Source organism: Chionomys nivalis, chromosome 22, assembly GCF_950005125.1.
Source record: "Chionomys nivalis chromosome 22, mChiNiv1.1, whole genome shotgun sequence".
Classification (NCBI taxonomy): domain Eukaryota; kingdom Metazoa; phylum Chordata; class Mammalia; order Rodentia; family Cricetidae; genus Chionomys; species Chionomys nivalis.
In genome coordinates this window covers 52,537,492-52,564,505 of record NC_080107.1, presented here as the reverse complement: position 1 = coordinate 52,564,505, position 27,014 = coordinate 52,537,492, and the positions used below count along the sequence as shown (strand labels likewise).

Genomic DNA, 27,014 nt, shown 5'->3' with positions numbered 1-27,014 from the left:
GGAAGTGATAAAGTGGGGTGTAGACAGAGACCGCTTGTTCGTTCCCAGCTGCCCAGACCCGAAATAATCACAGAAATTATATTAACTGCAATACAGTTTGGCCTATTAGCTTAAGCGTATTTCTGGCTAGCTCTTATATCTTAAATTAATCCATTTCCATTATTTTGTTGTTTACCATGAGGCTCATGGTTTACCAGTACTGGTGCATGTGTAGGTCTTTCTCCTCTGGAGGATCTCTGACTCCACTTTCTTTTGTCCTCTATCTGTTTGGAATTCCTGCCTTACTCAATTCTACCCTGCTGTAAGCCAAAGCAGCTTTATTCTTTAACCAATGGTATTCACAGCATACAGAGGGGAATCCTACATCACCTCCCCTTTTTTGTCTAAATAAAAAAAGGTTTTAACTTTAACATAGCAAGATTACATACAATAAAAGTTATCAAGCAAGAATTATAGTTACAATATTTATATCTACTTTATCTTTTATCATAACTAAACTGTAACTATCTATTCTTCAACTCCGCCAAAGACACCAGAAGGATATATTACCTAAGTTAACAGGAAGTGCATTGTAAGCAACTTCCAAACCTCTAGAACGGACAGAGACATCTCACTGCTTGAACAGTGACCCAAAGTTCTTCTGTATTGTTGCAGCACCCATCTTCAGCTACAGGCCCATAGTATCTGGCAGACTTTTCCATGAAGCAGGAAATTTGAAGATCTCTTATGCCTTGTACTGGCAAAGTCCATCATTTGCTTTCTTCTGTGTTCTGGAAAATGTCTGGCAGTTCTCTCATGAAGCAGGAACCCTGAAGGACTGTCTCACCTTCTTTAGGCAAGTTCAGCAGTTGTTTTTCTGTGGGTCCTGCATGTCCAGTTCATATAGCATATCATCAAGCAGTTCAGGCAAGAGCAATTTCTTGCCCAAATGGTTAACAAACTCCATACGGATCCTCTTTGATATCCATCATCCTCTATAAGTAGATTGGTGCTGCCAGGAGCAGATGTGTCTCATTGTCAAGAAAAGTCCTAATTTCTTAAACATTTTAAATGTCATAGCACCCGTGCAGCATATAAGCCCTTTTTATCTGAGTAAAAGCTAATCTGCCACGCAGTACAGAGTGCAGCCTGGAAATATCTCTGTGTATGGCAGTGGGAATCTGCCATGTTCTCTTGCCTGAGCATGCCTAGCAACCCAATCCTACCACCTGCCCAGGTGGGGAGCGAGGAGCCATGGGCATGATCTCAGCTACTTTTTTCCCTGACCCCAAGAGGGCACACATGTATCCAGATTGCAGATGGGTGGGTGCTATTCTGTAGACAGTGACCGTCCTTTTGTTTCTTGGCTTCTCAGACAAGAAATAATAACACAGAAACTATATTAATTGCAATACTGTTTGGCCTATTAGTTTAAGAGTATTTCTAGCTAGCTCTTGTATCTTAAATTAATCCATTTCCATTATTCTGTATTTTACTATGAAGTTTGTGGTTTACTGGTACTGATATGCGGGTGCTTTCTTCTCAGGAGGCTACATCGTATCTCTCTGACTCCACTTTCTTTCCTCCTCTAGCTGCTTGGAATTCTGCCTTACTCAATTCTGCCCTGTTGTAGGCCAAATCAGCTTCATTCATTAACCAATGCTATCCACAGCATTCAGAGGGGAATCCCACAGCAGTGGGGTACAGACAGGATTCCAGCTTTTTAGGCTGAAGAAAGAGAGATGAAGGAGGCAACTGTTGGCTGCTCCTGGTTCTCTGATCTAATACACCCCCTCATATCTGACTCCCGGGTTTTATTAAGACTAATTAGAATTATGATTAATCTTGTATCCAACTTTTGGGGCATAAATTCACAAAGAAGCTGCTTGTTCGTGGCTTTGCAGCCACCAGCACACACTGGGGCTACACGTGGCGGCTCTCATACATGTCACTGCCTCACCAGCTAGGTTTTCCTCCCCCTTTCCAAGGTCTCTGAACAAGTCTGAGATTTTTCTATTGCAGCCTCTTTGTAGAAAACTGCACAGGTGCTTGGGCTCCAAATGCTGCTGGAATTAGCCCCTCACAACCAGCCAAGTCTGCCTTTAGGCAGCTCCCATCTGCATGTGCTTCTTCCCACATTCCTTGAATGTTTTTCAGACAGGAGGCTACCTCTGGTAGGTTGCAGGCTTTCCGTGGACCCCCTTCTTGGGATGCTGCCACACTAGGCTGCTGCTTTGACATGTGCTCGGGCTTCTGCTGTTCTACACAGCCACACACTCTGACATGTGCTCGGGCTTCTTCTGTTCTACACAACAGCAGTCAGCTGCACACTTCACCATCACTACCACTGTCAGCAGATTTGGTCAGACAATTGGGAATTTTAAAAGGGGGGAGTTAGTTAAAAAAAAAAACAGAGAGATGTTTTTCTCACTTAAAAAATGGGAAACACCATTACAATGGAAATTAGGGCTCTGTATGATTACACAACGGGTGCTTTAAAAGTGGAACAATTAAATGAAGGGATAATTAACTTAGATGGGATTTATGTAATGTCAGTTATAAACATTATCAGTTTGGTTATTCTTTTATCCCTAAAAAAGTTGGGTGATATGAGTGCCAAAATACGGGCTCTAGAAAAAGTTACTAAAGAAAATCATGCCATTTTGACTGATAAGTTACAAGCCTACAAGATATTCAGAAAAAGACAGAGGAATTTAAAGGAGAACCAACCTCTGTATTATATTATAAAACTAGAGAGGAACAGCCCAAGGTTTTCAAACAACCAATCTTAATTTATCCAGTCACCTTACAGGAACAACCACCAAGTGACAGGTACCCCCAAGGCTGTGTAAGTGCTGACTGGACTCCTATGGAAATGCTAGTTTTGAGGAGATTGAAGGGAGTGATAGTCTTACATGGTATGCAACCACCTTTTGTGAGGCAGATGTTAAATTCATGGTCAACTTGTAACAGAATTGTCCCACAAGACTGGAAAGACTTGGTTACAGCAGTATTGGAGCCTAGTCCTCTATTACAGTGGAGGATGTGGTAGAAAGATGAGGCTAGAGGCATTGAAATTTCCCAAGATCAACATCTCGGAGAGGGCGATTACAGTGATGTACAAATACAGTCTCTGTATTATGACCATACCTTGGCTCTATGCTGTACAGCTACTTTGAATGCTTGGGACAGAACTGACAAAGTTGGAAAAAGAACTGAATCATTTACTAAGTTATATAGGGCCCCAAAGAAACCTTCACTTTTTTTTTTTTTTTATATAACAAAGATTGACTTCAGCTGAAATAGAATGATACCAAATTCAGAAACTAGATAAATAATTATTGCATCTCTGGCTTTTGAAAACACTAATTCACAAGGCAAAAGGATAATCAGGCTTTTAAAGGCAAAATGAACACCCATAGAGAAACGGTTCCACGATACATGAATCTGATAACCATGATGATGTGATAACCAGGAGCGGTAATTCCCAATTCTTGAAGAAAAATCAAAATGTCAGGTGTTTTAATTGTGGCAAACAAAGCCACCTAAAAAAGGATTGTAGGCAGGGCATCCTAGAAACAATGTTTTTTTCTAAGGTTAATCCAAAAAGAGGCATATCCCTTCCAGAGTATTCAGAAGGTGTGGCAAAGGCAGACATTGGACCAATGACTGCAAATCAACAAGGGATAGACAAGGAAACCCTTTGCCATTGTGAAATGCTTTGGGGATCTCCTAGCAGGCCTCCACATGAAGCAATTAAAGGACCTAATGCCTATTATAAAAAAACCATACTGTTCTGGACGATAGAACAGTTTTTGGAGATAAACAAAAAATTTCAGGAGAAATCACAAAGCAAATATTGGCAAAGTTCTACAAATGGTCAATGATCAAAGTTAAAAAAACAAATAAATAGCATTTTAACTGAAGGTCTTGTAGATACAGGTGCAGATGTAACAATAATTGCACCAGAATCTTGGCATCCAAAATGGCCTCTTCTGGAGGTAAATATTTAGCTTTTAGGGATTGGAACTTTATCTGAGGTAAACAAAATGTGAAATGGGTCAAATATATAGGGTCAGACGGACAGAGAGGAAAATTAAAGCCATATGTGGCTAACATATCAATCAATTTATGGGGACGTGATTTGTTACAGCAATGGAATACTCAGAAAAACACCTCCAACTTAGAAACAAATCATAAATTAATGTATGCTTCTGGAAATTATTTTTACTAGATATAAATAACAGTCACTGACCATTCAGGTTGTACAAGAACAGGGCACAAGAGAGCATGAAAGGTTTTCCCATCACCTGGCAACAAGTCAATGACATTATAAGGAAATGTCCTATTTGTTCTTTATACAACCAAGCTCCACTACCTGCAGGAAGTAATCCAAAGGGTACTCAAATGAAATTTAGCAGATGAAATTGTTTCATTTTACAGAATTTGGAAAGTTAAAATATGCACACCATACCACAGATACCTATTTAGGATTTCAATGGGCAACTGCTTTAAGTTCTGAAAAGGCTGATTCTGTAATCACACATTTGCTAGAATTTATGGCCATCATGGGTATAACTGTAAAAATTAAGACTGACAATGCTCCAACATGTTTCTCATAAAATGAAAGTTCTTTTTGCATATTACAATATAAACCTTAATACAGGTATACCACAGAATCCTACAGGGCAAACAGTTATATAAAAGTTCAAATAGAACTCTAAAAGATATGCTTAATAAAAAGGAAGGAGTAATAAAGACCCCCCCAGAAATAGATTACATAATGCTTTATTAACTTTCAACTTTCAAAATGCTAATGAGAGAGGAATGACAGCTATGAAGAAACAATGAATAGTAGAGAAAACTACCACACTAAGTCAGCCTGTCTATTTAAAGATGTGTTGCCCTCACAATGGAAACTAGGATATGTGTTACATTGGGGGAGAGATTTTGCCTTGTTTCCACAGGAGAAAAAAAATTTATGGATACCATCAAAATTGACAAAGATAGATTTGAACAAGAGAGACCTCTTGATTAGAAGAGGTGATAGTTCATCAAACAGCATGGTCATTCAATTTAAACTAACTTATAAGTCTAACATTTGATCAGATTTAACTTACTAAAAGGGAAACTCACCAAAGTTAGGGTTGGGGAAGAGTTTTGTTTTTGTCTTTTCAGGAAAATAAAGACATCCAGCTAAGGAAACTGAAGAACACTGGACAAATGAGACATCTGAAAAAAAAGGACAATCATCTAGAAAAAAAATCTCAAGAAAAAGAGTAAACTGACCTACTGCTATATCACACGTCCAACAGGATAAATTTCATAATTATTCCCAAATGTTTGTTTCTGATATTCTTTATAGACATATGATAATAGTCCAGTATTATTTGTATATAGTCCATATTAGCAAAGTTCTCTTCTGGGAACAAATTCTGTTCTCCAGGGTTAGGGTGCTGCAGATCTTCCACAGAGATGTGGCCAAAGACCAAGAGATATTCTGGCTTCTCTGAATAAGCCTTTAGTCAACAAGCACCTAGCCCATGCACAAATCTGTTATTTATGCAGAAAAAGTTGTAAGACAGACACTACATCTGTTCCAACCCATGTTCCTATATGTTTATTAGACAAAAGGGCACTAGAGACTGAGAAAACCACACTGAGCAGGTCCTGTTTAATGTTTGCAGTAAAATACTTTTAAGTTACCTTTATTTATTGGAATGGGCACATGTATATGTTGGGGTCAGAGGACAACTTCTAGGACTTGGTTCTTGCACCCTACCATGTGGGTCACAGGGACTGAAGTCAGGTCCTCAAGCTCTAACAATGACTAGAAGGCGCACCTTGGAGTGTCAGTGACTGAGGATGGAAGGTCCACCCGGAATGTGGTGGCACTGCTCCAGGGGCTGGAGAGCAGATTACATGCAGGGAAAAGGCCAGAGCACTAGCACATTCGTTACTGTGGTCCTGGCCTCCTCCTCCATCATGGCTCTACTTGCAGTGTGAGCAAAATGAACCATTCATTCCTGAAGTTGTTTTTGTCAGGGGCTCTGTTTGACCAGCAAGAAAAAAATGAAACACCACAGGTATAAAAGTTAAGTTTCACAGGTATAAAAAGCTAAGTGTTTTCGGCAGGGGAAGATACCTTAATGTTGCTGATGAGTAAGTGAAGTCATTTTATTTTTTTGTTTTGAATAAAAGGGGGAAAAATGCTCTCTGTTTTGCCCTGTGTCTAGTGTGATGCCCAGAATGGTAGGGCTGGCATATATAAGGCACTTAGTACGTCATTCATTCCTAATGATGGCTTATGATACCGAGTACCTGAATAATGTGAATTCAGACTTGTTAATTCAAATACAGCAATGTAATGACATCCGAGAAACAGCTGCAGGAGGCTTACGGGTGTCACATCTAGACATAGACCTAAAAACTTTATTTTCCAATGCTATCATGCTCCTGGAAAAAAAGGATGCCAACTTTTTGTTTTATTTTATTCTTACTCTCACTATGCTGCCCAGGTTGGTCTTGAATTTCTGGGTTCATGAAACCCTCCTACTCATTCTCTGGGGTAACCAGATGACAGATGTATGCTGCCAGCAGCCAGCTTGGGGTACATCTTTAAACCCCATGCCTCTTCCTAAGATTTTTAAGGCTCACATCTGGCAACTGGCCAAGACTATCTTATAGATGTGGTAGTATCTAAAAAAGTTCTAGATGTTGGTTCTCTTGAGGAGCAAAAGACCAAAAGACTCTATTCCTGGTGTGAAGAACCAAGTGGTGTTTGAGACTCTTGTTCCCACCTCAGTGTATAACATCACTGTCTGCAACAGCAGCTCCCACAGTGACAAACACAGGCAAAACTGGGTGCTATCTGTGACCAGGATGCTGCGGGAGCGGGAGCACCTTCCACTCCTTCAGCCAATAGCTGCTGAAGTACGAGCCCACTGTGCTGTGGGAGCTGGAGCACCTTCCGCTCCTTCAGCCAATAGCTGCTGAAATACCAGCCCACTGAGGCATGGTCTATTTATCTTTTAAAAAGAGCAGCAAGCCTCGGCCCACACTCTTGGCTCCTTCTCCAGCGACTAGGCTCCTTTCCTGATGGTTGGTGTTTTGTGAGTTTTACCCCCCCCCCCAAATAAATACCCCTTTAAATTCTAACTGGTGTGGGATTGTTTCGCACATTACCAGGACAAGCACTATTTGCAGAGCATCTCACTATGCATTACATTTTCTCTCAGTTTGCTCTTCCTAGAGGGTTCTTTTTTTTTTAATTTATTACTTTTACTTTATGGGTATGAGTATTTTGACTACATATATGTAAGTTATCACATAAACAAGGCACCCAGAGAACAGAAGAGAGCAGAGAATCCCCAGGAACTGGAGTTATAGGTAGTTATGAGCAGACATGTGAGTTTTTGGCAACCAAACCTCGGTCTTCTGCAAGAGCAACAGATGCTCTTAACTACTGAGTCATCTCTCTAACTTCCGCCATGTGAGAGTCCTAGGGATCAAACTCAGAATATAAGACCTGGCAGGAAGCACTTCTACCTGCTCAGTCACCCTGCACATCCTCCTGGAAGATCTTAAAAAAAAACATGCTGGACATGGTGGAAAATGGCCTTAATCCCAGATCTCAGAAGGCAGAAGAGGCATCTCTGGTTATGTCTCAGGACAGTCAGAGCTACATAAAGACCTAGTCTCAAAACAGAACAGAACAGAACAAAATAAAACAACAAAACCAACCCCCCCAAACTCTACCTCAAGAAAAACAAACAAAAACAAACTACAGTTACATTATCCCAACTTATCCCTAATCTGGCTTCCAGCAACAGCTTAACAGGAACAGAAAGAAGGCCCTGCTCTGTACCCATTCAGACAGTTAAGATCTGATAAGAGCCGTCTCAGGAAACATGAGAGTTAAAGAGAACTGCTGGGAACTCACCAATCTGCCCAAGGTTTACATTGTCATTATGACATTTCAACTGCTAGACTTGGTAGAAGCTTTGAATCTACTCAGAACCTTCCCCAAACTGAATAAGACAACCATTCTAAGAGCTCACAGAAAACATTTTCACCAATACTAACTTTGGGGTCCTAAACTAGTATGATTTGTGTCCTAAGATCTGGGCACACAGATAAATGCCAGGGCCCTCATATAACAATGGCTGTGTAAGGCTACAGGATGGAGCATGGTCTTCAGAGGAAATCAAACTTGCCAACATCCTAAGCCTGGACTTGCCGCCTTTAGAACTGGGAGAAAATACATGTCCCATTCTTAAGCATTTAGCTTATGTTACTCTGTTATGGCATCCCTCATGAAAGACTATAAGAAATGACAAAGCGCCTGAGATCATCAAAATGCCGGTGGTTGGTTACGAACTGCCCACAGAAAATGCCCTCTATGCTGTCTGCACCACAGAAAGGAATTGAAAAACCAAAGCAAAGAAGAGAACCCAGAACAGCCAATACAGATTGACCAGGGAGCCATGTGGGCCACCGTGACACAGAAGTTAAAACTGGGTAAAGTTTTGCCTGAGCCATGAACACAAGTCACATAGAGCTAATGAGTACTAGAAATGAAAATTTATGGTCTAATCTGTATTGAGGCCCAAGCCAGAGCAAAACAGTCACTGCAACCAAGGACTTGGCATCAGGGACATAACTATCTTGGTAAGTCCTACACAGATCACATGATGAAACAGAACTATTAGCATATTGAATCAAATAATATATACTGTTTCTTCTTTACTTTTAAAAAGGTAGCTAGAATATATGATTACATTTATAGCTTATATTAAATCTCTTTCTTTTTTCTTTACTACTATTATTTTTGCCTCTGACCTTATTGTGTAGCCCTGGTTGGCCTGGAACTTGCAGCAATCCTTCTAACTCTGTGCTCCAGGTGCTGGGATTACAACTCTACCCACACCCAGCTCACATTAAATTTCTTAACTGCTGAGCTGTCTTTCCAGCCCCTCACATTAAATTTCTAAGTAAATACTTTCCTAGACCATGAACCCAATGTGTCTGGTGGCTTTCTATGCCAGATGTACACTTGACTCTTGAGTGGTGAGCCCATGAAATGACGGCAAGGAGCACAAGGATGAACAGAGGGTATCACGTCTGAAATGACTAGTTTGCTGAACTTGCCTCTGCGAGAATATGAAGAAAGAAGAAAGGAAGAAGAGGATAGAGAACAGGGAAAAGAAGGAGACAATGGAACAAACTTCATTTCTCTGTTTTCCTCTTTTTAGGAACAAGGGCATCACAAAGACATGTCTCTAATGAAAGTTCTAAAGGTTCCTTTGTAAGCATCTGTGCACATTTACTTAATTTCCGTAATCACCTTCACCCGAGACCACTACACTTCACTTTGGTGCTTATCCACAACTCTACCTGCTCCTCCAAGGCGTGTGTCTTTACTTCTCTAGAGTGAAATAATTAGGGACTTAGAGGCCTCCACTTTTGCAAGTTACCACTATCACTGGGAGACACAGCTGTGTTTCTCAAACCTAGGTCTGAAATTGCCGCCTGGAATAATCCCAAGTATTCCATTCTGCTGCCACGGTTTTAGTCACCATGGCAACCAGAACATGGCAATGCACTTGAGCTTTTGATCATTTTCTGAAAGTATTCAAAGCTTTTAAAAAACATTATCCTCACTTCATGACTACTGTAACTACATGCTCGCACTACCATAAGCAAATCACCACTCACTTTACCCATTTCTTCCTCGCTGGACGGTTTTCTTACACAGTGAGCAGCCAGAAGAGCTAAGTACTACGTATATATTCCAGACAGGAGATTTATATAAAGAAAACATTCTGTTCAGATTATTACAATTGGAGAAACAAAAGGTCCTGAGAAGTCAAATAAGCATCACATACAAGATGGAAAGGTATGTGCCCCCAGTGAAATGGTACACAGAAAAGCATGAAGCCTTCCGTGCACTGACAGGCGCTTTTAGACTCAGTTTCTAAAGTGTAAAAATCCCCATAACAGACAGCCCCAGGGAGTTTCTGAGGTTCTACATTTTGTATCTTCATTCTGAGTTCAGGTCACATGAGTATGTTTGCTTTTTTTTTTTTTTTTTTTTTTTTTTTTTTTTTAAATATTTGGGCTGGAAAGATGCTCAGCATTTAAGAGCATGAAGGGCTCTTATAGAGGACCTGAACTCAATTCCTACCACCCACACTAGCCTGTAACTCCAGTTTCAGGGGAATCCAATGCCTCTGGTCTCCTATGACATTTGCACTTGTGTGCACAACCCCCCCCCACATACATAATTTAAAAAAATAAAATATACTAAAACCTTTTAAATTTGAATATAAAGACTCCCTATAGCTGGGAGGAAGGCTCAGTGGCACAGCAAGTGACTACTATGTATGGAGGCCTGGGTTGCATCTCCAGCATGTGCTCCTCACACCCTCCTCCACAAGAAACACGTGAAAGAGAAAACACAAAGAAAACTAGCAGAAAGAGGAGCAGCAAGAGTGGAAGGAATGTCCGGGGGAATGGCCAGTGTAAGAGTTGACACCTCTGTACTTGGATGCCACTGGCCCCTCCCTGAGTGGAGTGCTGGCTGACTACCCATGTATTTCATATGCTCTATAGGCATTGGGATCTTGTTTTCCAATTAAACCAACACAAATATAGAAGGAAGGAGACAATCAAAAAACTTCCTCAAGACAGCAAGACGTCTCATGAACCTGGCAATCTGAGTTTGATCTCCAGAACACACATAAAGGTGGTAGAAGAGAATCAATGAAAAACAATGTTCTCATTGTTAGCCCCAAAGAAATCTTATATATTGCAAATAAATGATCAAAACCAAACCAAAGGCATCAAAACTTGAAATAAGAAAACTTTTTAGTTTAGAAATTCAAAGAAGACAAAGTAAATAATGCCGAGAAGGTAACATTTCTCCACCCTGCCACCCTGGGAACTGCAAGGAAGACTTTGAACTGACAGAGAGTGTCCTTTCTAAGGATTTTCCAACTAAGGTTCAATATTAAACAACAAACGATTACATTTTAATAAACAGAAAGCACACACATACATGGGATTTTATTTCACACAAAAATAATTTTCTTTTTCTTTTTTTTGGTAGTAGAGTCTTAACTAGTCTAGGCACTGGGCTCAGGAGACTGCAGCCTCAGCCTTCTGGGCAGCCAGATTACAGGCACTGTCCCAGTTTGCTTTCCATCGCTGTGAGGAAACACCACACTCTAAGAAAGGGAGATCTGGTTTACCTTTCCCAGTCACAGGCCCTTAAGATGAGGGGCCAGGGCAGAGAGGCACAGCCCTTGGTGGACTGGATTCTTCCACATTATTCATTAATTAATAAATTGCTCAACAGATTTGCCTACAGGAAATCTGATGAAGCATTTTTTCAGTTGGAATTCCCTCTTAGATGATCCTAGCTTGTATCAGGTTGATAAAAAGCTAGCTAGTACAGGCATATACCACCATGCCTGTCTCAGAAAATTCATTGAACACAAAATTTTCATTTTAATATAAAATAAACCAAAATACCACGTGGGGCCTGAAGACATGGCTCAGCTGGAAGAAAGTACTTGCTGCTCTTGCAGAGAACTCAGGTTTAGTTCCTAGCACCCAACTTCCTGTAACTCCAGTTCCAGAGGACCTGACGTCCTCTCTGCTGGCACTGTACACACACAAATTATAAACAAAACATTCATAGATTAAAAAAAAAATCAAAAAACCAAAAAACTAAACATGCTGTTTCTCTCAGATTTTAAAATAACTATTTTTCTAATCTTAAAAAAAACCCTGATTTGCAATTTCCTTTATTTTTGTAACTTAATCACACATAATGGACTTTCATTACTATCTCTACTAAAATCTTTGTGAACCTGTGTATGTATGTGAGCCCACCCCCCAACCGTGTGTGTGCATATTTGCCCAGATCAGCCTTGGCCACTGTTACTGAGGAGTTATCCACATTATTTTTTGAGACAGGGTCTCTCACTGACCTAAAGTTTCACCAAATTGGTCAGACTGGATGGCCGGGATCCCCAGGGATCCTCCTGTCTCTAGCTCCCCAGGCAAGGATAACAAGTACACAGCACCACACTCAGTGATCCACCTCCTGAACCGTAAGCTTCCAAGACAAGTGTTTTATCAGCTGAGCCCATCTACTTAGCCTTCTTACTGAAATACTTTTAAAATCCCATGCTAAAAGTTCCTAGGGGCTGGAAGGATGGCTCAGCAGTGGCTGCTCTACTAAAGGACCCAGTTTCAACTGCCAGCTTACATGGGAGCTTACGACCATCTGTCACTTCAGTTTCAGGGGATCTGATGCTTTTTCCTGGTGACAGCAGACATGCAAGTGATGCACAGATAAACATGCAGGCAATGTACACACTCGTAATAAATAAATAAAATAATCTGAATAATAAAAAGACAGTTCTAGATACAGATATGAAATAATAATTGCTAAATAATAATTCCTTCCTTCCTTTCATAACTGGGAAAATATACCTCAACAAAAGAATGCTTACCTAGCATGCACCAAACCTGGGTTCGATTCCCAACAATGGGGAGAAAATGCCAGCAGTAGAAAAGGGAAGTGGGCAGAGAATCAAAATATCTCTATAAAGCAGAGGTTAGGGCTACCTAGTAGGTAGCACAAGACCCAAGTGTTCACAGAAAATTTGGACTTTATTTTTTACTTATTTATTTATTTTTGCACACATTAAAACATTTATTCTGTTCCAGGACACCATCACCAGTGTGAAGGGAATGAATGCATGGTGCAGAGGCACGCCGCTCACACAAAGTTCTGAGCTATGGCCAACACTCTGGAAAACTTGCCTTCCCTCTTGCGATAGCTGGTTGGGATAAGTCCCCACAGGGTTCCCATTGACCTCAATGAGGACCACGTTGTTGAGTCAAACCTTGGGGTCATTCGGGAGCCAGGCATGTGAAGTTCCACAATGAGTGCTTTCTTCTGTCCCCTGATGGCCAGCAGAAACTGGTCGCCCACCTTGCTCACCCCACTCTTGTTACAGTAGACTTGGATGCATAGAGGAGGCCGATGGTATGGGGTGTTCCCCAGGGCACTATTGTCCACTACACACAACCGAGTCATTTTCTGGATCGCACAGAGGCTCCTGGAGGTGCTGAAGCAGTGCTGGCGGAATGTTCTGCTGACATGGGCAAAAGAGCCCCAGAACCCAGGAAGGTCAGCCATGGGATCTCAAGATGCAAAACCGTGTTGGCTCCCAGGGAATCTCAAGCCACGAACCCCGCTGGCTAGGACCCGCCCCGCCCCCTGGTGAAAATTTGGACTTTAATTAAGGCTTAAATTGGAAAGATTCATTCACACAAAACACTAAAATGAATCTTTGAAAAATTCTTTTATCCACGGTTCAAGGTAAAATTTCAAAATTCACCATTATTAGTATTGTTAAAATTTAAGACATTACTTCATGAAGATACTACCCTGCATTCAGGAAGACTGAGTCTCAAAACCACACAATTGTGCCAGAGAGATAAGAGCACTGGCTGTTCTTCCTGATAATCAGGGTTCAATTTCCAGAACCTGCGTGGTGGCTTAGGACTGTCCGTAACTCCAGCTCCAGAAGTTCCAGCACTTTCTTGTGACCTCTACAGACACTAAGCATGCATCCAGGCATGTATACAGAATACGTACATACATGCAGGCAAAACATTCATACACATAAAAAAAGAGTGCTTGAATCTAAATACCTTCATGGATAAAAACAGATGTCAATCAAATATGAGATGAAAAAATGAACATAAGCCATCTATAAAAACAACAGAAAACATCTAACAAAAGAACTCTTCTCAACTTGAGTAAAACAAATACTTTTTGCCCTTCCTATTCGGACAGATTAGAGGGAACCACCTCCCCTTGGAGCAAAAGTTAAGCACTGCCAAAGAACTGTTAAACACTTGTTTGGTTCCCAGCACCTACATGTTGGCTTACAACTGTCTGTAACTCCAGTTTTGACACCTTCTTTTCCTCTCCATGAGCACCAGGCTTATACATGATACACCTACTTACATACAGGCAAAACACTCATACACATAAATAAATCTAAACACTTTTAAAATTAAAAATATACCCATTAAGTCATTTAAATTTTAATAAGCCTTCATTTCTTACACCTACTTTAATATTTCATTTTTCCTTTAAATAAGCTAAGATGTTGGGTAATTCAGTGATTTGACTCTTGATAGATGTTAGAACGTTTCCTGGTGTCCCAGCTTGCTTAAGGGAAGCAACCAAACTGTTCAGTGAACTATCTTCATACCAGCACTCTTTCTGTAATACTGGGACTACTGGTGGGTAAACAGAGCTACAATTCTCCAACCTGACTGCCTGATGCTCTAAATCCCTCCTTTTTAAAACTGGGAACAATAGACCCTGGGCCTGCCAGAAGAGCCCTCAGGCCTTAGAACTCAAAGTTGAGGACTGTCAGCACTGGAAGAATCTCCTTGCCTACTCATAATTCTTATCAATATAAAGCAAAAGACTATTGCCAGCTGACTGGATGAAAATTTTTTTTTCAGATTTTTATTTGTGTTAACTGCCAAAAGGGCACTGAATCTTCTGGAGTTGGAGTTGCAGGCAGTTGTAAACTATCCAACATGGGTACTAGGAACTGAACTTAGAGCCTCTGGAAAAGTTTCAAGTGCCTTAACCATGTCTTCAACCCAACACATTTTTTTTTCATCTAATAATAAACATTGTCAAAAAAAAAACAAAAACAAAAACCAAAAAACTAAAGTCACTTCTTTCTGTTTGTTCTGTTTTTGTTTGCTTTGTTTTTGAGGGTAGGGTCTCATTTGTAGCTCAGACTTAACTGTGATTCTCCTACTTCAAGTCTCCCTAGTGCTGTGATTACAGGCATGGGCTTCCTCACCATGCTGCAATTATTTCTAATACAGTGGTGTGTGTGTGTGTATTCAATATATGTAAAATAGGTCTGAATGCCTGATATACAGAATATATACATAACTTTCAGAAACTTACCATATATCAGTAAGAGGGAAAGCAGAACTAGAGAAAAGTTTAATACATCAAGAGTCTACTAACCTTAACCCATTGAACAGTTGCTTGGATTTATCCAAAAGATAACAGAAATCTGTGACTGTCTTCCTCTCTCCCTGTGGGATGTCATCTTCAGCACCTCCAGAGGACATGGTTTCTTTAAGAGCAAATTCAGTCCTGTAAGGAAACATGCTCATTTATGCAGCTGGTGAACAGAGGGTGGGAGGAGGCCCTAGTAACATCAGTTAAAGGCATTCCCCACCCCCTCAAGACAAGCAGAGAACTCCTTTAATTACTCCAATAATCAAAACATGCAAGACTGCTAAAAAATAAACATTCTCACACTGGTAGTGTTAAGAACTGGCAGAAACAGATGCAAAGCCATTTTTAATGTTCTTTCATCCAATAACTATAATTTGAATTCCTATTCTATTTCAGGCATTTGGTTTGTTTAATAATCTAAAATACTGATTCTTTTACCTACTTGCCCAATTTGAGTCTATAAATTTATCCTAGATGAAAAATCCTTTGGGTGGGTGGGGGGAAGGTGGGAAGAGTGGGAGGAGAGGAGAGAGAGGGAACTGGGATTGGTATGTAAAATAAAAATATTATTTAAAAAAATAAAGTAAAGAAGAGAAGATAATCCTTCACATCTCCATATTTTAACAATTAAAACCTAAAATCAATCTAGTGAGCCCTACAATTGACCCAGGGAAGTATCTCACAGACTTCAAACCCCTGCACTTACTCTATGCCACGATCTCCACCCCACTTAAGGTGGAGGTGGGGACTGAGGTGATATCCCAGCAGGTGAAGTGCTTGCCACAAAAGCACGAGGACCCATACCAAGAGCTGAGCATGCTGGTGCAAACTTGTAACCCCAGAGGTAAGGAGTAAAAGACAGACAGGCAGACCTCTAAAGATGGCTGGCCAGCCAGACCAGCTGAGTTAGCTAGCTCTAAGTTCCACTGAGAGACCCTATTTCAAAAAATAAGGAGGACAGCACCTAACACACATGTGTACCAATACACAAATGAACACAAACATACATATAGCATGTGTACACACACACTCTAAAAAAAGGTGAGGTAATAAATATAAAAAGGATAAAAGCTCTCTCACGCACAGAGGTCTATACTGAAACTATCCTTTCTGATAAACCCAGCAAAGGGGTTCAGCAAGTAAAGAGCTTGTTGTCAAACCTGATGACCTGAGTGAGAGTACTAGAACCCTGTAGAGTGGAAGGAGAGAACCAAGTCCCGTAAATCATCCTCCAAACCCCTATCCACATAAAAAAATTAATCTACATTTCATTTAATACAAGCTATCTTCATATGTAGTCAACTATATTACCCAGCCATTTTTAAAAGGTAACCTATACTAAATTAAGACATATAACAAAATTCCTTGGGATAGCCCAGTAAAATTTGGTCCCAGTGTCTTGACAAAAGACAAGAGTAGACAAGGGCCAGAGATCAGAGCAAAAAGTTAGGGTAGAATTACTTTTTAAATTAAAAAAGATTTAATATATAATATATTAACTATAACTTATATATTAATATATATATTTTAAAATTTGCATATGTGTGTGTGGGTGGGTATGTACACATGAGTGCAGGTACGTAAGACCAGAGATATTGGATCTTCTGAAACTGAGTTACAGGTGACTGTGAGCTGAACTAGGTTCTGGAACCAAACTTGTGTCCTCTGGAAGTGCTCTTAACTGCTGAGCCATCTTTCTAGGCACTGGCAGAGTTATTCTAATGAACTTTTTCTCTCCAACATTATCTGGAACAGGAAACAGTGGATGCAAGGCAGGAAAACTATCAGCAGACCCAGAGTAGTCAAAAGTCTACTGGGTAACACAAAGGTGTCAGTGGAGACACACAATGGGAAAGTCTTATTTATTTGTCTGTCATCTATCTATCTATCTATCTATCTATCTATCTATCTATCTATCTATCTATCTATCTATCACCTGCTTTTCGAGACAGGTTTCTTTGTGTAGCTCAGGCTGTCTAGAACTAGCTCATCTGTAATGGGGTCTGGTGCCTTCTTCTGGCCTGCAGGCCAGAACAAGAGATCCATTTGCCTATGCCTTCCGGGTGCTGAGATTAAAAGCGTGCACCACCTCCTGGCATATTTTTAAATTGTCTCTGTGTGTCTATGTGTCCATGTGCGTGGGTACAAGACATATTGGATTCTGGAGCTGTGGTCACAGGCAGTTCAGCCGTCAACACGGATACGTGGAACTGAACCTGGTCTTCTGGAAGAGCAGTACGTGTTCTAACTGCCGAGCCACCTCCAGCCCTGAAGTCATTCAACATGCAATGTCAATACTGCCGGCTTTGCCTCTTCCCATGTGCTCTTACCCTACTGCTCTTCTCACTTCACAGACTAGAGGAAAGAGATTATGAATAGTTTCATTCCTGAGAAGGGAGTTCAAACCATAATATAAAAAGACTTCGGGGGCTGGAGAGATGGCTCAGAGGTTAAGAGCATTTCCTGCTCTTCCAAAGGTCCTGAGTTCAATTCCCAGCAACCACATGGTGGCTCACAACCATCTGTAATGGGGTCTGGTGCCTTCTTCTGGCCTGCAGGCATACATGCAGACAGAATATTGTATACATAATAAATAAATATTTAAAAATAAATAAATAAATAAAAAGACTTTGACCCTAGTAAATCTCTCAACACATGCCTGCCACCTGCCCCTTCATTTCCTAAGCACAGCAGACGAGGCATAAACAAGCTGTAGCTTTCCTGACTCCATCTCATATTCTCACCAGTGAGGTTGTTAACATCCACAAGACCGGAGGAAAGAAAAAGTAAATAGAATAAAGCTCACTAAGGGGAGAATATTAGAAACAAAGCAGGTAGAAATTGTTATTATAAAAATATAATCACTGAAATAATAAACTTTATAGACTGGTTGAAGAGTAAGATGGAGATTTTCAAAATAATTCATAATCCACAAATGTCAGCTTTAAGTAGGCCAAAAGTTGTTAGGAAGAGATGAAAAATGAGTCAAGGGATATAAGGACTACAGCGGCAAGAGAAATCAGCACCCATGGAATAGTGTATACAGGCAGAAGAGCCAAACAAGGGAGAAGAAACAGCTGCAGAAATAATGTATTTCTAGAATGAAAAAAAAAATCTCAGATTGAAAAGACTAAGAATGTCCAACAAACCACAGAGGGGCAGGCGGGGAGGGAGGGAGGGAGGGAAGGAGGGAGGGAGGGAGGGAGGGAGAGAGAGAGAGAGAGAGAGAGAGAGAGAGAGAGAGAGATCATAAAAACATCCATGTAAAACCTAAGAAATAAGGAAATGACTTGTCTCCCTTCCTGGATTCTTCAGTCCACAGCCATTACATACACATGTAGACGTGCATGTGTGTGCAATGTAAAAAGGTGCAGCTTGCAGGGGATGCTGGAGTCCCAACAAGACAGGGAGAGCATGAAGGAGAATGCCTGAGCTCCTCGGGGAACTGGATAATTAAATCAGCGAGGCCCAGAAAGTACATGATGATCTTGACAATCTCACCCAAATGTGCTCAGAGAAGAGTGGAAATATGCTAGATGACAGACACACAGCCTGAGGGAAACCTTGTCTGAAACAATGCCATGCAGACCTTTTTTTTTCTTCTTTTCATTTTTCTTTCTTTCTCCCCCCTCCCACAGGGTTTCTCTGTGTGGCCATAGCTGTCCTTGAACTCAGAGATCCACCTGCCTTTGCCTCCCAAGTGCCAAGGTTAAAAGCATGCATCACCATCTTGCAGCCTTTTCTTTTTAATGACTGCTTTCATTTAGCCTTCCAAAATGAGTTAGATTAAAAAGTTAAAACTCTAAAAACCATTCCCACCACACTGAGCTCCAACAGAAGTGTTCAAAGAGAACAATTTATCTGATATTTGACAAATGCAACCCTCTATTCTATGCCTGCATCTGAACAGCTAAATATGGCCAAAGAAGGCCAACACATGATTGGGCTAACTGCATTCTCCATCCATGACCTCATAAGGGTACATCTACTCCATTCTAGGCATCTGCCACTATACAACCTCTCTATTTTATCTTTAAATACACAATTAAAAATCAGCATTAGCAGAAATACTGAAAAGTAGTAGTCCATTGGGCACAGTGACGCACATGCCTATAACCCAGAATACAGAAAGCGGAGGCAGGATTGAGAGTTCAAGACCAATGATAAGAACCTCTATCAAAACCAAAAGCAGTAGTCTGTTAGCTGACCCTTCTCCTACCATCATTATCTTATCCCCCAAAAACAGTTTCCATCTCTGTGAGCTGGAAATACATTTCTAGAATGAAAAAAATTAAGTATGTTGGATATTTTCCCTTGTAGAGTCTACGCAAGAAACTTTTCTTGTTATTGCTTGATTTGTCTACTGATGATAATTACAAATTTGCAATAACAGTAAGAGGATTCTATAGCTGTATACTATATGTGTTTTAATAAGTAAAGCTTGCCTGAAGATCAGAGAGCAAAACAGCCACATTGGTCATTCATACAGACCATTTAGTGGTGGCACACACCTTTAATCTTAGCATTAGAAGAATATAAGATGGAAGGAGATAGGTCTCAGTTCAGTCTCATTCTGAGGACTCATGCAGGATGGTTCACCATTTCAGTTTGAGGTAGAGGTAAAAGCCAGTGGCTGGCTGCTTTTTCTGATTTTCAGGCTGAACCTCAATATCTGTCTCTGGGTTTTTATTATTTATGCTACATTAGGTGCCCAATGTATGGGGTATGAATTCACGAAAAAGAGCTTTGCCCATGTGTAATGGTCTGTCCTGTCCCTTTAAGAGACAAGCCACACACACTCCTTCCTCTCTCTGCTGAGGCAAGCTGATCTTCAGCTTCCAGTTTGAGTCCTTCCCTTTCCGTCTGTCTCTGTCTGTCTGTCTGTCTGTCTGTCTGTCTGTCTGTCTCTCTCCCTGAACCCCTTCTCAGGCTGCTTCCAAACTATGTAGCTGCCTTGAAATCTAGTCAGGCTTTTACTGTTCTCCGCAGTAGCAGTAAGCCTCATGTCTTCATCAACATTGCCAGTATATTTAGTAAGACGATTAGGAATTCTTAAAGGGAGAAATTACTTAACAAATTTTTCCCCTCACATTAAAAAATGGGAAAACCATTACAACGAAGGGATTGGGTCTCTGTATGATAATATGCTAGACGGTTTGAAAATGAAATGATTAAATGAGGATATCTAATTTAGATGGGCTTTATGTAATGTCATTTGTAAACATTATCAGTTTTGTCATTTTTGTCTTATCACTAAAAAACTTGTTTAATTTGAGTGCTAAGATACTGGCCTTAGAAAAACTTAATAAAACATACAACATACATTCAAACCTAGAAAGAAGAGTTTAATGGAGAGCCAATTTAAGCATTGCATTATAGCCGGGCGGTGGTGGCGCACGCCTTTAATCCCAGCACTCAGGAGGCAGAGGTAGGCGGATCTCTGTGAGTTCGAGGCCAGCCTGGTCTACAAGAGCTAGTTCCAGGACAGGAAGCAAAAGCTACAGAGAAACCCTGTCTCGAAAATAAAAAAAAAAAAAAAAAAAAAGCATTGCATTATAATAATAGAGAGGAACAGTCTAAAGTTTTCAGACAACTAACCTTAATATATCCAGTAACCTTACAGTAATTGCCAAATGGGCAAAGACTCTGTTACAGCTACCTGGACTTCTGAGTCAATGTTAGATTTAAGGAGATTAATGAAAGCAATAGTCTCATATTGTATACATTCACTTTTTGTGAAGCAAAGTCAAACTTGTGGTCAATTTGTAATAGAATTATCCCTAAAGACGAGATAGCCTTAGTTAAGCTGCTTTAGAGCCTGGTCCACAAGTACAGTGAAGTACCTGGTTCAGAGAACAGGTTAAGATTATTGAACAACATCCCATGTTCCTCTTTTTGAGTCTGGGATACCTCACTCAGGATAGTGTTTTCTATTTCCATCCATTTGCATGCAAAATTCGAGAAGTCATTGTTTTTTACTGCTGAGTAGTACTCTAATATGTATATATTCCACACTTTCTTCATCCATTCCTCCATTGAAGGGCATCTAGGTTGTTTCCAGGTTTTGGCTATTACAAACAATGCTGCTATGAACATAGTTGAACAGATACTTTTGTCATTTGATGTGGCATCTCTTGGGTATATTCCCAATAGTGGTATTACTGGATCTTGGGGTAGGTTGATCCCAAATTTCCTGAGAAATCGCCACACTGATTTCCAAAGTGGTTGCACAAGTTTGCATTCCCACCAGCAATGAATGAGTGTGCCTCTTTCTCCACAACCTCTCCAGCAAAGGCTATCATTGGTGTTCTTGATTTTAGCCATTCTGACAGGTGTAAGATGGTATCTCAAAGTTGTTTTAATTTGCATTTCCCTTATCGCTAAGGAGGTTGAGCATGACCTTAGGTGTCTTTTGGCCATTTGAATTTCTTCTGTTGAGAATTCTCTGTTCAGATCAGTGCCCCATTTTTTTATTGGGTTCATTAGCATTTTAAAGTTTAGTTTCTTGAGTTCTTTATATATTTTGGTGATCAGACCTTTGTTGCAGGGTTGGTGAAGATCTTCTCCCAGTCAGTGGGTTGCCTTTTTGTCTTAGTGACAGTGTCCTTTGCTTTACAGAAGCTACTCAGTTTCAGGAGGTCCCATTTATTCAATGTTGCCCTTAATGTCTGTGCTGCTGGGGATAAACGTAGGAAGTGATCTCCTGTACCCATATAAATAAAAGACATTAAGCATATAATGTGTGATCCTATAGAAGCTAAATAAGAAAGTGAACCCAAAGAAAATCATATAGTCATCCGCATGGAGAGGGGGAAGTAGACAAGATTCCAGGGCAAAAACTGGGAACTTGCGGGTGAGGTGGCATGGGGCAAAGGGGAAATGGGATGAGAAATATGAGAAGGGGAGGATGGGAGGAGCTCGGAGGATTGGGATGGTTGGGATATAGGAAGGATGGATACGGGAGCAGCGAAGTATATATCCTATCTAAGGGAGCCATCTTAGGGTTGGCAAGAGACTTGACTCTTGAGGGGTTCGCAGGTGTCCAGGAATATGTCCCCAGCTGGTACCTTGGGCAACTAAGGAGAGGGAACCTGAAATGACCCTATCCTATACTGATGAATATCTTGCATATCACCTTAGAACCTTCATCTGGCGATGGATCGAGGTAGAGACAGAGTCTCAATTGGGAGCAACGGTCTGAGCTCTTAAGGTCCAAATGAGGAGCAGAAGGAGGGAGAACATGAGCAAAAAATCAGGACCACGAGGGATGCACCCACCCACTGTGACAGTGGAACTGATTTATTGGGAGCCCACCAAGGCCAGCTGGTCTGGGACTGAATAAGCATGGGTTGATTCCGGACTCTCTGAGCATGGCGGTCAATGAAGACTGATGAGAAGCCAAGGACAATGGCACTAGGTTTCGATCCTAATACATGAACTGGCTTTGTGGGAGCTTAGCCTGTTTGGACGCTCACCTTTCTGGATGTAGATAGAAGGACCTTGGTCTTCCCGCAGGGCAGGGAATTTGGACTGCTCTTCAGTATCGAGAGGGAGGGGGAATGGAGTGGGGGGAGGAGAAGAGGAGTGGGGATAGGGGGAGGGAAGTGGGGGGAGGGCAATATTTGGGAGGAGGGGAGGGAAATGGGAAATGGGGAGCAGGTGGAAATTTTAATTAAAAAAGAATAAAAATAAATAAAAAAATAAAAAAAAAAAAAAGATTATTGAACAACAGAGTAAAGCTAGAGGTGGGGAAATCTCCCAAGAACAAATTCTTGGAGAAGGAGAATATGCTATTATAGAAAGGCAAGCTGTATATGATGACCACACCCTGGATTTATGCCACACAGCAGCTTTGAATGCTTAGGGCAAAAAAAAATTTGTGCTACTTATAATAATTTTCAGTCTGCAAAGAAATATCAGTGGAAGATTCTCCCACAGGGAGTGTTAAACAGTCCACCCTGTGCCAATACTTTGTAAGTCAGCCATTGGAAATGATACGGATGCAATTTCCTGAATCTATAGTTTATCATTACATGACGACATTTTGCTATCTCATTCAAATGTAGATACTTTAGAAAGAATGTTTGAAGAAGAAACTTTTGCCTTGCTGTAGATTACAAACTGCTGCTGAAAAAAAAATACAAAGAGAAGATTCTATTAATTATTTAGGTTATAAAAAAGGTTTACAAAAAAATTAGACCTCAAAAGGTGCAACTTAGGAGACTGACTGAAGACTCTTAATGACTTCCAAAGATTTCTAGGAGACATTGTCCAACTGTGGCCCACTATTGGGATAAAACCTGATGAACTGATTACTTTAAACAAAACCTTAGGTGGTGACAAGGATTTAAATAGTTCCAGGACATTATCAGCTGAAGTTGAGAGAGAATTGACTTTGATTGAAGACAAATTTTTTGAAATCCCATACATGTCTGCCAGGTACTCTAGCACAAGGTAATAGAGAAATCGATCAACTATTGATTGGAAATGTGTTGAAGGTCTCAAAATTTCATAAAAAAGGCACATATAGATAGTGTGGATCTGAATCTTAACTGTATTTTGGTCATATTACCCTCCAAACATTCCCCTACAGGAATTTTAAGGCAGAGGGAAGATATTATCTAGGAATGGATTTTTTTTTTTTTACCACATAAACCAAGTAAAAAAATCAAAAACTTATGTGGAAATGGTCTAGCAAGAATAGACCTAGCAGAAATTATAGTACCCTTTAATAATGATGAAACTGTCAAATTAAGGGAAGAAAGTGAACCCTGGCAAAGAGTTTGTAGTAAGGTTTTGGGAGAGATTAACAACAACTATCCCAAAAGCAAGAGAATTCAAGTTATAAAGAGAACTAACTGGATCCTTCCTCTCATTGTATGAGACACACCAATAACTGGAGCCCATATATTCTATACTGATGCAAAGAAATCTGGAAAGGCAGGTTACAAATCAGAGAATTTAAGTAAAGTGAATCAAAATCCATATGATTCTGTCCAAAAGTCAGAATTATATACTATTCTCATGGTACTAAGGGATTTTAAGGAACTTCTCAACATAGTTACTGATTTGCAATATGCAGGAAGAGTTGTTTTGCATACTGAAAGTGCAGAATTTATACCAGATGATACAGAATTGACTTTATGATTTATTCAGTCATAAGATACAATCAGGAATAGGAATCATCCAATGTACATAACACACATCTGATGCCATATGAGTCTGCCAGGTCTTCTAGCACAAGATAATGCAGAAATTGGTCAGCCATTGACTGGAAATGTTCTGGAGGCCTCAGAATTTTATAAAAACATTGTGCCAATAGCAAAGGTTTAAAAAAGGACTTTTGAATTATGTGGAAACAAGCCAAGGACATTATAAGAAAATGTTCTACTTGTTCTTTATATAACCAAACACCACTACCTGCAGGAAGTACCCCAAAGGGTACTCAAAGAAAAGAAATCTGGCAGGTGGATGTGTTCCACTTTGCAGAATTTGAAAAACTAAAATATGTACACCACACCATTTATACCTATTGAGGTTTTCAATGGGCAACTGCTTTGAGTTCAGAAAAGGTTGGCTCAGTAATCAGACATTTATTAAAAGCTATGGACATCATGGGTATAACTGTACAAATAAAGAAAGACAATGTTCCAGTATATGTCTCTAAGAAAATAAAAGTTTTTTTTGTTATTATAATATACAGCATATTACAGGTACATCATGCAATCCTAAGGACAGGCAATTATAGAAAGATCAAATCGAACTCTAAAGGATATGCTAAATAAACAGAAAGGAATGATAAATACCCCCAGAAATAGATTGTATAATGCTTTATTGATGGAGGAGGGCCATCTGTCTATGTGTTGCTTTCATTGGTTAATAAACTGACTTGGCTTTTTGATAGGGCAGGATTTAGATAGGTGAAGTAGACAGAACAGAATTCTGGGAGAAAGAAAGCTGAGTCAAGCAGTTGCCATGATTCTCCAACCCCAGATGGATATAGGCTAGAATCCTTCCCGGTAAGCCACCACCTCGTGGTGCTACACAGATTATTAGAAATGGGTTAATCAAGATGTGAGAGTTAGCCAATAAGAGGCTACAGATAATGGGCCAAGCAGTGTTTTAAAGAATACAATTTGTATGTTGTTATTTCGGGGCATAAGCTAGCCAGGCGGCTGGGCGGCAGGAACGCAGCCTGCCGTTCCTTTCTACACTTTATTAACTTTCAGTTTTCTAAATGCTAATGAGAAAGGAACAATAGCTATGGAGGGGCATTGGATAGTAGAAAAAAACTACAGAATTACATCAGTCAAATACTTTAAAGATGCGTTGACCTCAGAATGGAAATCAGGACATGCGTTATATTGCAGGAGGGGTTTTGCTTTTGTTTCCAAGGCGAAGAAAAGCTATGGGTACCATCAAAATTGATAAAGATTCGATTTGAACAAGAGACACTCTTAATTAGAAGAGATGATAGTTCATCAAACAGCACGGCTGCTTAATCTAAACAAAACTACAAAATAAAAGCTTTTTATTTGATTAGATATAGCTTGTCAAAAGAGAATCTCCCCAAAATTAGGGTTGGGAAATGGTTTTGTTTCTGTCATTTCAGGAGAATAAAGGTATTCAGCAAAGGAATCTGAAGACCACTGAACAAATGAGACATCTGAAGAAAAAAAGTGAAATCATCTAGAAAACATGTCTCAAGTAAAAGAGTAATTGGTCTATTGGTAAATCACATTTCCAACAGGATAAAATTTCATAAATCTTCCCAAACGTTTGTTTCTGCTATTCTCTACAGATTTTTAAGGCAAATGGTCTTTTTGTAGCCCCAGACCAACTAAAGATTAAAGCTAACTATGAGTTGGAATATGGCTCTTCTTCTCTAAATCCAAGCATGCTTATTAAAGTAAAATTCAAAATCTCTGTCTCATGTCAGAAGAGCAACCTGATATGGGACAGAAGAAAAACAAATATTTAAGGACTATTTTATTGCCGCTAATCTCATAATCCTTTGGTTTTATATTGACTCTTTAACAGCTTTTCTTAAGGTATAAAATGTATAAAATATAATGTGTAAAATATGTATTTATATATATCAAAAATATATACTAAACTTTTTGTCATGATATTAATGGTCATATAGAATACTATCTAAATCTAGAAACGGTTTCATCTACCTTCCTGTACATGATTTCGAGTGTGAGTCTCTATCAGTTTTCTGTAGTGAACCTTGAGCACACCTAACAGCAACCTTTAAAGTCTCCAAAATGATGATGGGGCACCACAACAAGGATTCCTTCAGAACTATGATAATACCACTAAGCTGAAAAACACTACCTAAAAATTGGCTTTTGAACCATAAACTGATCAGAATAATTTTGAGATGGCTAGCTGAGATCATGATCATCCAGCTTAACAGACTACTCTAGCCAGAACTTGAGAGAAGTCCTGCATTTCCCATTATACAGAGACTGTTCAACAAATAACATACCTACCTCTCCCAGGACTTGACAATTAACCCCAATTTTTCTTTTCAGGATCCCCTAAAGATACCGTGGCCCCCAGACAGCAGAAAGTAAATTCAAGAATGCGATATCCACATTCCCAAGAGGTGGGGTGGGTGGTTTTGGTCGTTATGGGCATTTGTCATTATTTAGGGGGTTGGTTACAAGTTGTTATTGGTATTGGTCAGGAGAAAAGCTAAACAAAGAAAATTAGATTCAAGGCTCTTGTTTTGAAAATAAAAAAGGGGGATATAGATATGATAGGATAAAAGGATAGATTACTGAATCTACTCTGAAAAGAAAAATGGAGGATATAGGTATGATAGGATAAAAAGGCAGATTATTAAATTTACTTTTAAAAAGCAATTACAAATTTTAAATGCTTTACATCGTATTGAATTTTTGTATATTGTATATTAATTTTTTCTACTGATACAAATTTG

At 39.9% G+C, this 27,014-nt stretch overlaps 1 protein-coding gene and 1 pseudogene across 2 annotated transcripts in view; both read right to left on the bottom strand.

The window, feature by feature from the left end:
• Positions 1–27,014, bottom strand: part of Scai (suppressor of cancer cell invasion) — a 155,128-nt gene that overhangs the window by 55,536 nt on the left and 72,578 nt on the right. For both annotated transcript variants that reach the window (XM_057754695.1, XM_057754696.1), the window contains one exon: positions 15,068–15,199. In XM_057754695.1, the coding sequence (XP_057610678.1) occupies positions 15,068–15,199 (132 nt within the window). The remainder of the gene's footprint in view (positions 1–15,067; positions 15,200–27,014) is intronic.
• LOC130864403 (39S ribosomal protein L14, mitochondrial-like) lies at positions 12,773–13,195 on the bottom strand (annotated as a pseudogene).